We start from the raw sequence: 16,329 nt of genomic DNA, 5'->3' as shown, positions 1-16,329 counted from the left end.
TTCTCTTACATAATTATTATTGGGATAACAACTTCAAATAACCCTCATATGGCAGTATTCAGACATATTAGAGATTCATTTCTTCACTAGGATTTGAGTGCATACTCAAGTGCTTTGATCGCAGGACTGAATTAAGATGAATATGTTAAGTGAAGAATAAAATACATTCTATTATCAGCAGTTGTCTCAGGTCACTGCTATTGCTACAGGGAACACTGAACATAATCCTGAAAGGTATTTCCTACTACCAGGATACAGTTAATCCTTCCGACAGCTAACAACAAGGTACCAAAAATAAAAGAACAGTTGTCTTATGGTGTCAATGATACCATCCTAGCACTGAGATTTCAACTTTAACGTGTCATTTGTGTTAATGCTTTGGGTCAAAGATCAAATGAATCATAGATGTAGACCAATTAACTGCTGTTGGAGTTTTTTTTAATGAAATCAGTTGTAAAATTTAATATTGGAATGAGACACATGTATTTCTGCTCGAAAAAATAATAATTTTAATTAATTGAGCAACCCTCTTCATAGGTTATACATATTTGTAAAACAACTTTAAAAATGCCCATAATTGTCACTGAAAAAGGGAGAGGTCCTTTTCACTGACACACACATGTGCAACATTAAAAACTGATCAGCTTAATTTTCTCCAGTATGTGTTTATGAAAATATTCAAGATTAACCGATTAATCCATTAAAAGTAAATAATATTAATTCAATATAATTAGCTATGACTTATATGATTTATACTTATAGCCAATTTGGTGCTATAAACTGGGAGACTGTGAATTCAAGTCACGCCTTAAGCATGGAAATGACCTTGAGCCAGTCACTCTCTCTCAGCTCAAGCTACCTCACAGGGTTGTTGTAGTAGGGGAAATTGGAGGAGGAAGGAGTATGTATGTTTGCCACCTTAAGCTACTAATAATGTAATAAATGTGGGATACAAATAAAATACATAAATACTATTAGAAGAGAGGGTGAATGGACTTGACCAGTCCATTCTTTGCCACAGGTTTTTTATAAGCAAAACCTATTCATCAGTTTTAGAGCTTCTAATAGAAGAAGCAGTTTCTGTAGACGGTTTGAGAGGTAGGCCTTTTTCCTAGTGGCTATGTAGTCTCAACATAAAATTAGAAAACATAAACTTGATGTGGGTAGGAGATTGTGGAAGTGGAACAATTGTTGCAAGAGAACGAATGGTTATTCATATTCAAGACTCTATCTTGTCTTCTTTTCCTATAACAGTAATACTTTTAGTCTTCTTTTTAATAAATATATTGTATAGCCCTAAGATTGAATATGAACAAAATCTACCTAATCTATCAAAGAGATCCAGGGCTTTCTACTTATGATAGCATATTTTAAATTTGTCAGGTCAAATGTGTATTTGTAAATAAAAATTTACAATTAAAACTGAATGGCTCCTTTTAATTTAAACAGTATTGTAAACACAAATACCCACAAACTATTTCCTGGGAATCTTAAATTTCAAATAGAATTGGGAAATAAAACATTTTTAAAATGTAAAGACAGACATTTCCCCTTTTAAAATATAAATTAATAGTTCCAGTCTCCACTCAATACGCCAGCCAGAAGCAATATTTAATTTTGAACTCACAGAGAATATATTTGCTCATTGTAAACTTCTATAATCATGACAACTGTATCTTTAAAACTGAACAAATTATGAGTATGTTCACATTTTATAGTTTCTACATCAAGGGAATAATTCTTGAGCTATATATGTTTTAATGACTACATTACTAGGTGTAATCTTATTTCTCCAGCCAAGGCTTCAGGCTTCCATGGTAACAAGACTGAAACTAACACACCCTTCCCAAATTTAGAAATGGTTATGTGCAGGATTTTCCATTCCAATGGTCACTAGCTGAAAATTAAAGATCATTTAGCTAAAGTAACTACCAATGAAACAGCATATAAAAGAATTAACATACTTCTTCTTCTTCAAAACCAGTAAGATCCCATTTGTAATTCAGACGCATCTGTTTTCTCTTCCAGTGTTCCATAAAGGTAGCAGCTGCATAGTTGGAAGGCAAGAAAAAAGGAAGAAGGAAATGATCTCTATCCATCATTTAGTTGTTGCTACTGATCTTAATCTGCACTATTTTCCATTCTGTGAAAATATAAACCCCAAAGTGAAATTGCTTATAACTCAGCCAATTTTAAGACAATGAGAAATATTAATAATTGATTTGAGTCAGTTATTAGAAATTTTAAAAATGATCCAGGCTTCAGACTTTTGCACATCTACAAATATAAAAAAACCAACCATCACTGCAGGCAATTCTACCAGAGCTGATTATAGCTTATTTGGCTTTAATATAAGAGCAGAAATAAATGACAGAATGAGAAATCAATAATTAGAGTGCTCTCTCTTTTGTTCATAGATTAAAATGCAATTTTGGAACAGAAGAAGTCCATTTGGATTGAGATCCTAACACTGAGGAAATTGATTTTTTTTATTCATTCCATTTATAATTTGCCCTTCAAAAATCTTTAAGGTGGTTTAAAACCACCTTTAAAACCACAAGCAAAACAAAATAAGATAAAAATCTATATCCCTGTATAAAACTATAAAGCAAGCATAATACAAAAACAAACCAAAAAATGGACACAAAAATAAAAACAAGAGGAAAATAAAATTGGCTTGTTTTACTTGAAATATCAATACAGTAGTGTTACCAGAGTTTCTCTGGGAAGGACATTCCAAAAAGGGCGTATATAGCAGACCTTTAATACTGCATTGCTTTTTCAATTGGGATTACTCTCAGAAACTATTCCTCTGAAGAATAAAACTTTGGAAAGGAAAGTTATGTCTACACAATAAATTTCCATTAGATCTGAATCAGTCACTACTAAATGCTTTTGATTTAAAGAAACACGAATGATTATTCCACAGATGTCTGGCCTTCATCTACTTTTAAGATTTTGGTTAAATACTCAAGGAAAGCATGGCTTTGGTTTCTCTGTAATTTCCTGTTTACTGACTTGCAACTGTTCCATATCTATAAAGAGGAATTATAGTGGGAGAATACCTTTCCAAAATCATCAATCAACAAATTAGCTAATGATAAAAAATACAGTCAGAATTTGGACTAAAAGTGAGAGGCTGAAGTGTACCTTCTGCTTATCATGACAGGAGAAGAGCTTGTGCAGTGTTTCAGGAGTATACTGCACCTTGATATAAATTTTTATAGCAGTTTTGAAGATTATTCAGTTACCTTACACAAATCAGTAGTATCATGCTAGAGAACCACACCATGGTTTATATTCTTGGTATACCCCCGCTCCCCTCAGTTTCCCTGAAAAAGCTACTTAGAATTTATTTTCTTGGGTAAAAACCCCCTTTGGAACTGAGCAGTTGAATCAAGAATACAGTGAATCAGAAGCTGCAATATTATTTGGGGGCCTTAGGGTATTTATACCTGAACTCTTATCCAACTCTTGCTAGGAGATCTGCTTGAGCAAACTTATTTTAACTCCCTGCACTTCTATCTAGTTCAGTTTGGTTTATTAGTTACAGGGCAATATATATACATGAGGAGCTGAAGTTGGTAACTGAAATGGGATCCAGAAAGCAGCTACATTTTAATTTTCAGCAGGAAAACTATTATAAAACAGGAAATTGTGACAAATTACACTACACACAGCTTGTTTAAAAACACCATACCCAACATTATAGAATGTCTTTGGGACATGGATGTGAATAATGGGAACAAACCCATGGTATACAGTAAATAAATGTGAAATAAGAAATAAGCATGCAGAGAAAAGCTAACCAACCTCATGAGAGTAAATCTGAAGTAACTATGAATAGATATGATCAATACACTATACTCAACAAACCACCAGACTTGGAAAATGAGAGGAATCAGACAAGGTCTCCATGTATCTTAACTGTATGGCAACTCCATGTATCTTAATGGGAGTTTGCAATTTGTTTTTTTTTAGAATGAATAATTTCTATTTTGGTCTTATCCAGTATTCTTAATCAGTTTTGTATATCTTGTATGTAAGTTTAAATATTCCTTCATAATATCAATATTATATACACAGTATAAGCTTCTTTGAAGAAACTATACAACTTGCAAGTTACTTTTTAGTTCTATGCTTACATGGTGTATGATGTAAAAAACAAACTACCTGCCCCACTTCCAGCTCCTATTCTATCAAAGTTCCTATCAATGCCATCTGTTTATAAAACAAGGAAAAAATGCAGCATTATTTCCTATGCTTACAGGAACACCTCAGGCAGCAGGGAAACATTGCTAAAATGTGAAAGAACTGGAAGCCAAAAGCTGTGCAGCATCTTGTAACATCTCTTAGAGCGTTATTCAGACCACAATCTTAAACTTCTGGCACATAATTCAGTGGTATAATATTTGCTTTCCAAACTATCAGACAGAGTCCTGTTTGGATTTGAGAGGTGGAACAGCCTGAGGTATATAAGACAGCATTCTATGTCTGCTTACCATTGCAGTAGAAATGGCAGGATAGAGGGGTTGCTTGACAATATGCTTCCAGGCCCTCTTCCTCAGCAATTCTATTTTCTTGCCTGTCTTTTCCACTCCATTTACTCCATGTTCCCTGTTTCCTATTTATCTCCTATTCTAGTAGCTGCACCATAAAAGAAAGTCCGGATGGACTGGCCAGTTCAGACCAGACTGTCATCCCCCATTGGTCAGCATCTTTTCCCCTTAGTCTGCTAATCAAAACTGAGGAAATATATGCATTCAAAATGGTGTTTAGCTATAGCCTTGACCATCTAGCCATTTATTGCACAGTACACCTGCTGGCATCCTGTTCCTTTAGAATTTGTGTGGCTTATTATGCATGTCTAATTTATCTTCCAGTAGTTCTGAATTGGATCTGGAAATATACTGTTACAGCACATGGAGCACAGCTGATATATGTGTTGTTCTAGAAACACACATAACTGCCTATGCCGCTGTATTTTGCACCAGCTGAAATTTCCAGATACTCTTCAAGGGCTGCCCCATGTAGTGCACATTACAATAATCCAATTGGGAGATGGCTAAGGCATGAGTGATCATAACAAGCCAAAAGTCACCAGGTTGAGTTGGATGGTTATAGAAATTGAATAAATAAATAAATAAATAAAAATAAAATATGTAATATGATTTATTTGATATAATATAAAGGAACAAAAATGGTGTGGTAAACAATAGATTGAAAAGAAGGGAGTGAAGAAGGAAGACAGGGTAAGAAGTATCATTTCCTGTTCCCCTATGAGGAAAACAGAAAAAAAATAAAATACTTTATGGCCAAGTGTGATTGGACACATAAGGAATTTGTCTTGGTGTAAATAATCTCGGTATACATAAAAGAAAAGATACATTCATCAAGAGTCGAGAATCATAAGGTACGACACTTAATGATAGTCATAGGGTACAATAAGCAATCAAATCATACTAGGAAACAGTCAATATAAATTGTAAGAATACAAGCAACAAAGTTACAGTCATACAGTCACCAGTGGGAGGGGATGGGTGATAGGGAGTGATGAGAAGATTAACAGTAATAGTAGTGCAGAATACTACTTGTAATAGTTGAACAGTGTTGAGGGAATTATTTGTTTAGCAGAGTGATGGCTTTCGGGGGAAAACTGCTCTTGTGTCTAGTTGTTCTGGTGTGCAGTGCTCTATAGCGTTGTTTTGAGGGAAGGAGTTGAAACAGTTTACGTCCAGGATGTGAAGGGTCTGCAAATATTTTCACAGCCCTCTTTTTGACTCGTACAGTATACAGGTCCTCGATTGAAGGTAGTAATTGTTATTTCTGCAGTCCTAATTATCCTCTGAAGTCTGTGTCTGTCCTGTTGGGTTGCAGAACCAAACCAGACAGTTATAGAGGCGCAAATAATAGGAAGAAAAGCTCAGTAAAGAGAAAAGACTAAGTAAGTGAATTTTGATATTTTTCCATGATGATTTGCCATTCCTCTGCTTATGTTAACAACTTTCTAAACATGTTTAGTGCAAGATACGTGGCACTATCTTTTAAATCTAATTTTGATTCTAATTTTATTTCAAAATAATCTTGTCATTTAAATGTCTTTAAGAAGATCCAGAAGAGACAAGTTGCAGATAATGTATTCTGACAGGATATATCTGATAATGGGAATATTAATTTGCAATAGTAGTATGTGAGATTAAAACAAAATTAATACAGGTAGTCCTTATTTAGCAACCATTTGCAATTATGATAGTGATGAAAGATTAACTTTGTGACCAAACCTCACATTTATGATCTTATCAGGTTTGTAAAGTAAAGGAAAACTGAAATAAGTTCAAAGCTGTGGCGGCAATGATATATCCTAATGCTTTAGACTTAAATAAAATAGTTAAATATAAAGAATTTTAGACGAGCAAGGAGAATTAAAATCAAACCAAGAATTGAAGATACAAGGAATAGAGATAGATTGGTGGCCATATCTACAAATCCAAACAAGATATAAGAAAGATATAGAGCAATATGGGATATACAACAGGAATTAGATAAAATATTACAGGGACAGAGGAAAAAATGACTACTAAAATGTATAATTATCTCTTAAGATTTTGAATGGAAGAAGAAGCAGTAAAGGAGACCATGATTTGGGCAAAAAACTTTGGCTATAGCATTGATTTGGAAGATTGGGAAAATTATGGCAAATAAATTACAAATTAACATTATCAGCAGCCTATAAAGAGAACTTGTATAAAATGTTCTGGCACGTACCTCTGGCAAGGTTGGCTAAAATGTTCCCTAACAGATCGGCAAATTGTTGGAAGTGTGATCATGAACAGGGAACTTTTTTCCATATGTGGTGGACTTGCCCTAAAGCTAAGAAATATTGGCTCAAAATTAAGAATTGGCTAGAAGAAATTGCAAAACAAAAAATTAAATTGAAACCAGAAACATTTTTACTGAGTATATTAAGAGATAAAATTGGCAAAAAAAATCAATATATCATACTTCATATAATAACTGCGGCAAGAATTGCCTACGTCCAGAATTGGAAATGTGATAATATTCCTTCCGACACCATGATAATAAAAAAAGTTTTAGAATGCGCAGAGATGGATAGGTTATCGATGGAATTGAAAGAGAGAGAGAGGAAATAGAGTACCATGAAATTTGGAACCTATGGTATAACTGGTAGACGTAAAGTGGATAGATGAAAGAAGGATAGGAGTTTTGGTAAGATGAAATAATAATGTGTATAACTATGTAAATAATTATGTAAATAAATATGTGAATATATGCCTTAAATTGAATATAGAAATAACGGTAACAATACTTAGTAATAACCTACACATTTAGAAATATGTCAATGTATGAACACGCTGTAATGAGTGGAAATGTGTTAATTGTGAAAATATGCTCAATAAAGAATATTTTTTTAAAAAATAGATTATTTTGAAAAAAAATTCAAAAAATGTTGTTCACATTTATTCCCAAATTTATTCCCAAATTTAGAATTAAGGTCACTTTCACATTCAGATTTATAATGTCTTTTAGCATCATCAAGTTATTACCATGTGAATATATCTGTAATCAGTAGGGTCTTTATAACCATAATGGCTTTATGACATAATAAACCACTATATATAATTAGGGTAAATTGGTATGAGTCAGACTGTATCAGTACTATCTAAATGATGAATAGTAGTGGCTTTCCAAGGCTTCAGCAGCTTTTTCTGAATTGTATTTGGACACAATGAAATATATAACTATGTCGCAGAAACATCCTTTTGCAAGCCAAACCTGTGACTAACAACATATGTAAATACACAAAAGAAGAAACCATGAATGTCATAGAAAGGCTGCCTCACATGCAATGATGCTTTTCTTAGGAAAGACATGTTCAAGTAATATTTGAAGATCACCTGTGTGGAAATTGTAGCGCACTTTATAGAAAAGTATTTCTTGCTTCATTTTTTGAAATTCAGCTTGAATATGCCATATTTGGGAATGGTGCTTCATACAACGATTCCATGCATTAGATTCTGATCCTGACAATCAGCTTAGTGCAAATATGAACACATGTTTTCCTGTCATGAATTTTGCAGGAGCTCATATGAGTCACTCTGCTGAAATTCTTTGCAGTGGATTCCCTCTTCTGAAATTATAGCTTACTTCTTTGGCCTAAATTTATACCACAATTCCTGAGGCAAAGAAAATTGTAGAGAGCTGCATTAATGTTGGTTTGTGCATAGGGTAAAACAGAAGCATGTCCAATTTCCCTCCTAAGAGTTATATACAAGTTTTACAAAATTTCATGCCCAAAGCGGGCCTGAATGACACATCTGATTTTGAAGTGCCTACATCTGTAGGCAATTATCTTATAGTGTCTTCTTCTGAAGGATGAATATTTATGAAATACAATAATCAGGGGAAGAATCTAAAGAGAAATCTCTCTTTTTCTCCCTCCCTCTCTGTTCTAGTTTATCTTGGAAACAAATAAGGGGTGATACTGAATAGGCATTCCTCCTCAGAAAAAGGAGCGCAATAATTTCCAGTAATCTCCTCTGCAGACCTTATACGATTTCCTGTGACTGATACTTTCCAGCAATAGAAAAACATGAGTTGCATCCACCCACAGTTTTAACATAGTATTTGTCAGAGGGTAAGAGAAAACAGTCACACAATAAAAACAGGAGAGTATGTGAAGAAAGATTTTTCTCCTGTACTAGTTTTTGATGAGGAAGATCACAAGAAATATTTATTTATTTATTTTATTTTTATTTATTTTTGTCAATTGCTTACAAGATAATAGGTATAAGTAAAAACATAGTTATGAATATGTGGATACATATAAGAAAAATAAAAAAAAGAAACAATAGGACAGGGACGGTAGGCATGTTGGTGCGCTTATGCACAGACCTCTTAGGAAAGGGGTGAGGTCAATAGTAGACAGGTTAAAGTTTTTGGGGTTTGGGGAAGAAACCAGAGTCAGGTAGAGTATTCCAGACATTGCCCACTCTGTTGCTGAAGTCGTATTTCCTGCAATCAAGTTTGGTGCTATTAACCTTGAGTTTGTATCTATTGTTTGCTCTTGTGTTGTTATGGTTGAAGCTGAAGTATTCATTGACCAGTAGGACATTTCAATGTATGATTTTATATACTATACTTAGATCGGATCGAAGGCAGCGTAGTTGTAAGTTTTCTAGGTCTAGAATTTTGAGTCGGGTGGCATAAGGTATTCTGCAATAAGTAGAGGAGTTGAGAACTCTTCTTGTGAAATATTTCTGGACTTTCTCAATTGTGTTAATATCAGATACGTAATGTGGATTCCAGACTGATGAGCTATATTCGAGTATTGGTCTAGCAAATATTTTGTATGCTCTAGTTATTAGTGTAATATTACCAGAGAAAAGGCTACGTAAGATTAGGTTAACAACTCTTAATGCCTTTTTGGTTATTTAGTTACAGTGGGCTCTAGCACTTAGGTCATTAGAGATGAGTACTCCAAGATCCCTGATAGAGTTTGGATCATCAACAAAGGCTTGACTATTCAGCCTGTATTTTATTTTCTGATTTTTTTTGCCAATATGTAGGACAGAGCATTTATTGTTGAGATTTGAAGTTGCCATTTGCTTGACCATTCTAATACACAGTCAAGGTCTTTTTGAAGGGTAGCAGTATTGTCGGTGGTGTTGAATAGCTTTACATCATCAGCGAAGAGAACACAGTTGCTCTTGATATGATCACAGAGGTCATTTATGTAGAGTATGAAAAGAGTTGGTCCTAGAACACTGCCTTGGGGGACACCACTTTTGACAGGTACAGGATTTGATAGGACGCTCACAATTTTGACCATTTGTTGTCTGTTTGACAGGAATGCCTCTCTCCAGTTATGCAGGTGTCCAGAGATACCGTAAGATTTTAGTTTTAGAAGTAGCTTGTCATGTACCACTGAATCAAAGGCTTTACAGAAGTCTATGTAGATTGCATCTATTGCTTTGCCCTTATTGAGTTGTGTAGTCCATATGTTTTTGAAGTGTATGAGTTGCAGATTACATGATAGTTTTTTCCTGAAACCAAATTGTTTATTACAGAGTAGGTTGTTTGTTTCTAAGTGGAGGATGATGGATTGGTTAATAATTGATTCCATGACTTTACAGGTGATGTAGCATAAAGAGATTGGTCTGTAATTTTCAACTAGGCTGGGGTCTCCCTTTTTGAAGATGGGGATGACCGTGGCTTGTGACCATAGTTTTGGCAAGGAGCTGGTCCTGAAAGATTTTTCAAAGATTATGCTTAGAGATTCGGCTATGGCAGTGGATAGCTTTTTTAAGAAGTAGGCACATATTCTATCCGGTCCAATAGATAGAGATGGTTTTAGATTGCGTAGTGCTTTTTCAACATTGTCTTCTGTAAAATCAATATGTATTAGATCATTGTAGTTGTCTGTGGTTCGACTAGGAAATACTGGGCATGATCCATTGCTGTTTACAAATACTGAGCCAAAGAATGTGTTAAAGAGGTTGGCTTTAATAGTGTTGTCGTTGCAGTCTTTACCATTAGGTCCTTTCAGAGGTGGGATGGACCTTGAGTCTTTTAGTTTGTTGTTTACAAAATTGTAGAAAACTCGGGTGGAATTGGTCATAGAAGTTTTTCTTCTTGTTTAATGTGATAATTGGTGCATTCAGTTTTTATTTGGTGGCATAAATTTTTGTATCGGCTTTTGAAATTGGCAACGTGACCAGATTTGTTTTTCTGCCAAAGTGATTTCTTTTTGGATTGAAGCTTCCTTATTGTTATGGGTAATTTGTTTTTTTCTGGTTTTGGCCGTTGTCAATGGTACATATAGTTTGATGACTCTTTTGACTTCAAGTAAAAATATTTTGTAATGTTCTACAGTATTGCATCCAGTGAATAGAAATTGCCAATCAAGGGATGAGAGATTGTTGTTTATAAGATCATAGTTGCCTTTTTTGAAGTTATAATTGGGGATTCCGTTGTTATTAGAGTTATATACAATGAATAGGCTCAGTGTATATATGGCTACTGGTGAGCAAGATCAGAAAAAAAAATAGTTGTTTTACAGTGTTTGTGTTGGACGGCTACCTTTTGGTGTCTGAACATTTGCCTGATTGTATCACTCATACCTAGCTCTTCTGGCCCGTAAGAATTACATTTGCTATCTTTAGTCAGCCTGCACTGTGCCTTAGTAAAAAAAAAATTGAGAAAGATTTGGGGGGGAGGGGAATTAAAGTAAAAAAAAAGTTTTAGCCCAAAACTGAGATGAAAATAAAACAGAAATGGATCCATAAGACTACCTGGAAATAATCTGTTCGTTCTCGTTTAAGCATCTTGTCCCAGATGAAAGACTACATTTAACTACAATTGATATTAGATGAAATATTAAACTTAGAATCTAGAGATCATGGACAAATATACTACAAGTCAGAATTCATAAATATTTCTATGAAAGTATTCTGCATAGGAACTACATTGAACATGTCCCTCATAGTTTTATTTCTTCTTCCATCAATTTGGCATCTTCCAGACATGTTGATATGGCCAATATTCAATCTCACAGCTGGGTAGCTCCATGTTTTCATGTAGGATTGCCTAGTAGAACTGCTATGGAAAGTACTTAAATCAATACGATAAGCACAAAATCAGAAAATACTGCCGAACCTTTCTGCTCCTATGTCCTAACAACTGGTATGCGGCACCATATGATTTGATGCTGGAAATAATAAACAACTATCATAATGGCTGTAGCCAATGACAGAGTTGGAATGTACCTTTACTATGTACAAACATTCACATCCAGGGGTGGGATTCAATTTTTTTAACAACCGGTTCTGTGGGCGTGGCTTACTCACTCACATCAAGGCACGCATCTCCTCACCTGGCCTCTCATGACTGTGGGGATGCTGCAACAGTTGTAAGTGTGAAAAATGGTCAAAAGTCACTTTTTTCAGTGCCATTGTAACTTTGAATGGTCACTCCACACAAGCAAAGTACCAGCAAAGGAGGGGGGAAAATACTCCAGAGAAGTTCCTGAGACAGGAAGTCTAGTCCTGCCAAGAATGTAATAAGGGTTAACGGAGAGGCAGTTTTTGTAAGGAACACCAGAATGTTTCCTTCCTGACTTCCTTACAGGATTAGGCCAGTAATTTCTTCTAACAACCAGTTCTCCAAACTGCTTAGAATGTTAACAACCGGTTCTAGCGAATAGGTGCGAACTGGTAGAATCCCACCCCTGTTCACATCCCAGAACACCTTACATCTCAGTAATATGCAAATATCCACCATTGAAACACTTGGATATTTTACCAGAATTTAAGTCTCCCAAATTCATGAGTAAAGAAACTTTTAATTTTTAAAAATTGTGTTTTTCCCCCCAAATCATTTTGCATGATTTTCTATTGCTACAGCATCTCAATTCTTCACAAAAAGGAGATGCCTTCAAAACTGAAAGGGCACCTTGAGTGATATAAACAGTATCTTACTGTTAATGCCCTTAAGTAAGTTTAACTATGATTCAGTGTTGTAGTCTTCTGATCAGATCAAGACCAAGTCTGCAAACAGATATTGTTGACATGCTATACAATCCCTAAGCAGTTTTGTGCCAAGTGCTTCACTTTGTATTCATCCAAGCAACTTTCTGAATTTTAACTTTCAGTTCAGAACATAAATGTAAATGTGACAGTTTTATAACAGAAAGACCAAAAAGGGACAGCACAGATAATTAACTGTTGATGACACATTGTCCTACTTGTTCTCCATGTAAGAAAAGTTAAACTCAAAGTCAAATGAAAACTTCAAGCATGTTCCAAAATGATATAAGCATTCTTACCCCAGAGAGCCATGAAGACTGAGAAGAAGACAGTGGCTGGATTATCAAAAAGATGGCTAGCCCGAGCAGTGGCACAAGCAGAGCTCAATTTCCAATAGCTACATGTTCTGTCACATAAGGGACACATGGTGATATTGTTTCTCTCGTCACACATCTCCATGCTGAGGAAAAGTAAGCAGTAAATGAAAGGTGAACATATCCTTTCCTTTGCTTTCTACTGAAACCCTGTTGTGAAATATATACACTGGATATGACTTGAATCTAAGCATATTTATCCAATCTTAATTATTTTAGAGTCATTGTATTACAGCCTCAGCTGCGTGGCATTCACATTATAAATGTAAGTTAAATTTAAAAGGACAGCAGCCAAATGCCATCATGGATTCCTGACAACTGAAAAAAAGCAGATTAAACAATTGGGCTTATTACCCTGGGACATTCTTCTGCACTTAACACTTGGGCATTCTGAGTACTTTTATATTGGTATAATCACTTGGGCTATGCTTTTTTATACTCTATTACTTCATGAGACTGCAGTAGTGCAGTGCACTAAGACTGTCTACTCAGATCTTTTGAAATATAATCCAGTCTTCTAATCACAGAAATATAGTGGTCTAATACTGTATCAAAGGATCACTATCCATTTTTAAACTATGACAGAGTGATTTGAAGCAGGCTGCAGAATCATGCATTCCTGGATTCTCCTTGATCTTTCTCTTCTCTTTCCTTTCCAGCATAAATTATTACTATATTTGTATTATTCATATTTAGCACTAGCTGGTGTTAGTTTTCATCAGGAATTCCTCCCTGTCTGAACAAGGTAAACTGTCTGAACAAGGTAAACTGTCTGAAATAAGAAAGGTTGACGCATGCACATGATCTATGTCATCAGCAAACTAAACTTCATGGTTTGTAATAAGTTTTAGTCAATATGAATAAACTGTAAATAAAACTGTCATTTATCTAGACAAATCTGAATGGTTTGTTTATCTAATCCATCAATTGATGTTTTCACCAGATCATTTCCAGTTACAACAATGTATTTATTTAATGAATTTATATATCACTTTCTTCATCAAATGGTACTCTGATCATGATTAACATTTAAAAAAACCTAGCAGGGTCAAATCTGGTTAATATCAGAGAGAACATGTCCATTAATCATCAGGAATAAAACTTGTCTCAAAGGGAGTCTTTAATTAAATGTATTTCAGAGTTGTGTAATTCTATTTTAATAAATTTAACTTCTTGTGACATTAAATACAGGCCTCAGACTGAAATTATAGTTGATGATACAGTTTGTACAGGTCTGAACACATTAATGTATTTTCTTCAAATCTATTTGATTATTACATTAATATGCTATTATTTTAGGACATTTTTATGGCTGTGCACTTTATGTATTATACTTCATGGCTGTGTTAACATTTTTGGCTAGTGATTTAGATAGTTATGCAAACAAGGTGGGAGTTGTTTTTGGGTGGAATGGTGGGACCTTGAAGACAGTTTTTAAATTTATGTTAAGCTTATTGCACGTTATATGCCATGGTTTCCATGTGTCACAATGATCAGGAATTGTACATTTCAACATTAGCAGTCATAGGAGACTCTGGGAGCTGCAAAGACTGGGCTCAATGACCATAGGTTGACATTTTTCTTTTAAGATAATTCTTACAAGGAGTTTCACAAAATTCAAACAGTGTAAGAGCAGAACATCACAGAGCAACCCCCACTTGCATTGTTCGGAGCTTTGGGGATAAGTCTAGGTTGTAGGAGTCAGTAAAATTAAACAATTTAAAATAATGTATTCCTGAATTCTGTTTATTGGAAAAGATACCGAGTTCTTTTTTTCCCTTCACATATTTTTCAATAATTTTGGAATGCAAGTACTTCATCCATTCCTTTTTATTTATCTAAGTGAAACACAAAAAAATCTTAAGTCTTTCTGCTTAGAGTTTGCTTGTAACTTTTATCACAAAGTTTCATGATGGCTTCCAACTCGTAAATGTATGTTTTGAATTGCAATGCTTAATTAAGCAGTAAAAGTGTCACTTTGATATAGTGGCTTAAGGCAGCAGGCTAGAAACCAATAGATCCTAAGTTCAAGCTTGCCTTAGGCACAAAGCCAGCTGACTTTGAGCCAGTCACCCTCACTCAGCCTGAAGAAGAAAGCAGTTGTCTGAAAATGTTGCAAGGAAACTGCAAGATCTATCTGTCTGTCTTTCTGTCTGTCTGTCTATCATCAATCGATCTATCTATTGATCTATCACTGTCCCTTCCCACAAAAGCTATTTGGCAGTCAAATGGATTAGGGATGAACAGCAATTCCTCCTCAATTTTTAGATGTCCACTTTGCACCATAGCTACTCTGCTGGCTTGTGCTTCCTTATGTAGTGAGAGCAACAGCAATGGATAACTTCATATGACAAATCTTTTCTGCCACAAATAATCCTACAAATAGTTTTTGAAAAAAGAAATAGCTGATATGTGGGTTTTTATTGCTTATCATTTTGGGCTCCATGGATGCCAACTAAGATACTGAACACCCAACACTAAATTATACATGAAAAGGGCAGACTGTGGATATGTCAGTCCCAACAACAGAAGAATGGATAGGAAAAATGGTGGAGCTAGCAAAGATGGCAAAGTTGACTATTTTAATTGGAGAAAAGAATATGTCTGGTTTTGTTTCTATTTGGAAACTACTTCTGCACTCTATACTCAAGACTGAAAAATAAATTAACCTTTGGACTTTTGCTGATTAGTATAATTTGTTATCATAGAAATGGCCAGTACTTGTTAAATTGGTAAAATGAAAAGTTGAAGCTGTAATTATATTTTGTGCTTTATTGGTGCTGAAAAGAGTTGGAAAGCAATGCCCCCACCATTCCCTTATACTTCTCTTTCCCCTTTCTTTCCCTTTCCCATTTTCTTATTATCTTTATTTTCATTTGTATTTTACAACATGAGAATCTCAATACAATTCTGGAAAAAATGGCAGACTGTGCTCTGTTTCTATACACAGAAATGTATAGGCTGAAATGAAATGAAATGAAAGAGGCTGTAAGTACAGGTCCATTATAAAGTGGACTATACAGTGAAATCCCTGTTTTCATCCAGTTAAGAAGAGGCACTTGCAAATCATTTTGTGGCTCTGAGTATACTGAGAAATGAGAATTGATTGGAGCATAAATGTTATAAAGCATTTAGTTTTTGATTTTACTTATTGTACAATATTGTACTTATTTGCATTAGCCTTATATCAGAAACTTTATTATATCTCTGCAACCAAGAAAACTGAATCCTGGGGAAATGCTGACACCTAAGTTCTCATTATTTATAAGCAAAACTCATGGATGTAACAATAAGATCCTGAATTCAAAAATGAATATTGTAAGTTGTGAATATATATAAGAGTATGGTTGCAGAAGGTAAAGTATTAGCTTTCGTCAAAATCATTTAGGATATTTTTCATCATACTGAAC

The 16,329-nt window shown here is 34.7% G+C and overlaps 1 protein-coding gene across 14 annotated transcripts in view; it reads right to left on the bottom strand.

Annotated features, from left to right (window-relative positions):
• The window catches only part of ANO1 (anoctamin 1), a 147,313-nt gene that overhangs the window by 30,740 nt on the left and 100,244 nt on the right, over nt 1–16,329 (bottom strand). For all 14 annotated transcript variants that reach the window (XM_087951137.1, XM_087951139.1, XM_087951136.1 and 11 more), the window contains 2 exons: nt 12,845–13,005; nt 1,965–2,047 (listed from right to left, as the gene is read on the bottom strand). In XM_087951137.1, the coding sequence (XP_087807263.1) occupies nt 1,965–2,047; nt 12,845–13,005 (244 nt within the window). The remainder of the gene's footprint in view (nt 1–1,964; nt 2,048–12,844; nt 13,006–16,329) is intronic.

This window comes from Notechis scutatus, chromosome 1 (genome assembly GCF_049901735.1).
Source record: "Notechis scutatus isolate UNSWTSFEM ecotype Mainland chromosome 1, rNotScu1.2, whole genome shotgun sequence".
Classification (NCBI taxonomy): domain Eukaryota; kingdom Metazoa; phylum Chordata; class Lepidosauria; order Squamata; family Elapidae; genus Notechis; species Notechis scutatus.
This window is presented reverse-complemented; position numbering and strand designations above follow the sequence as displayed.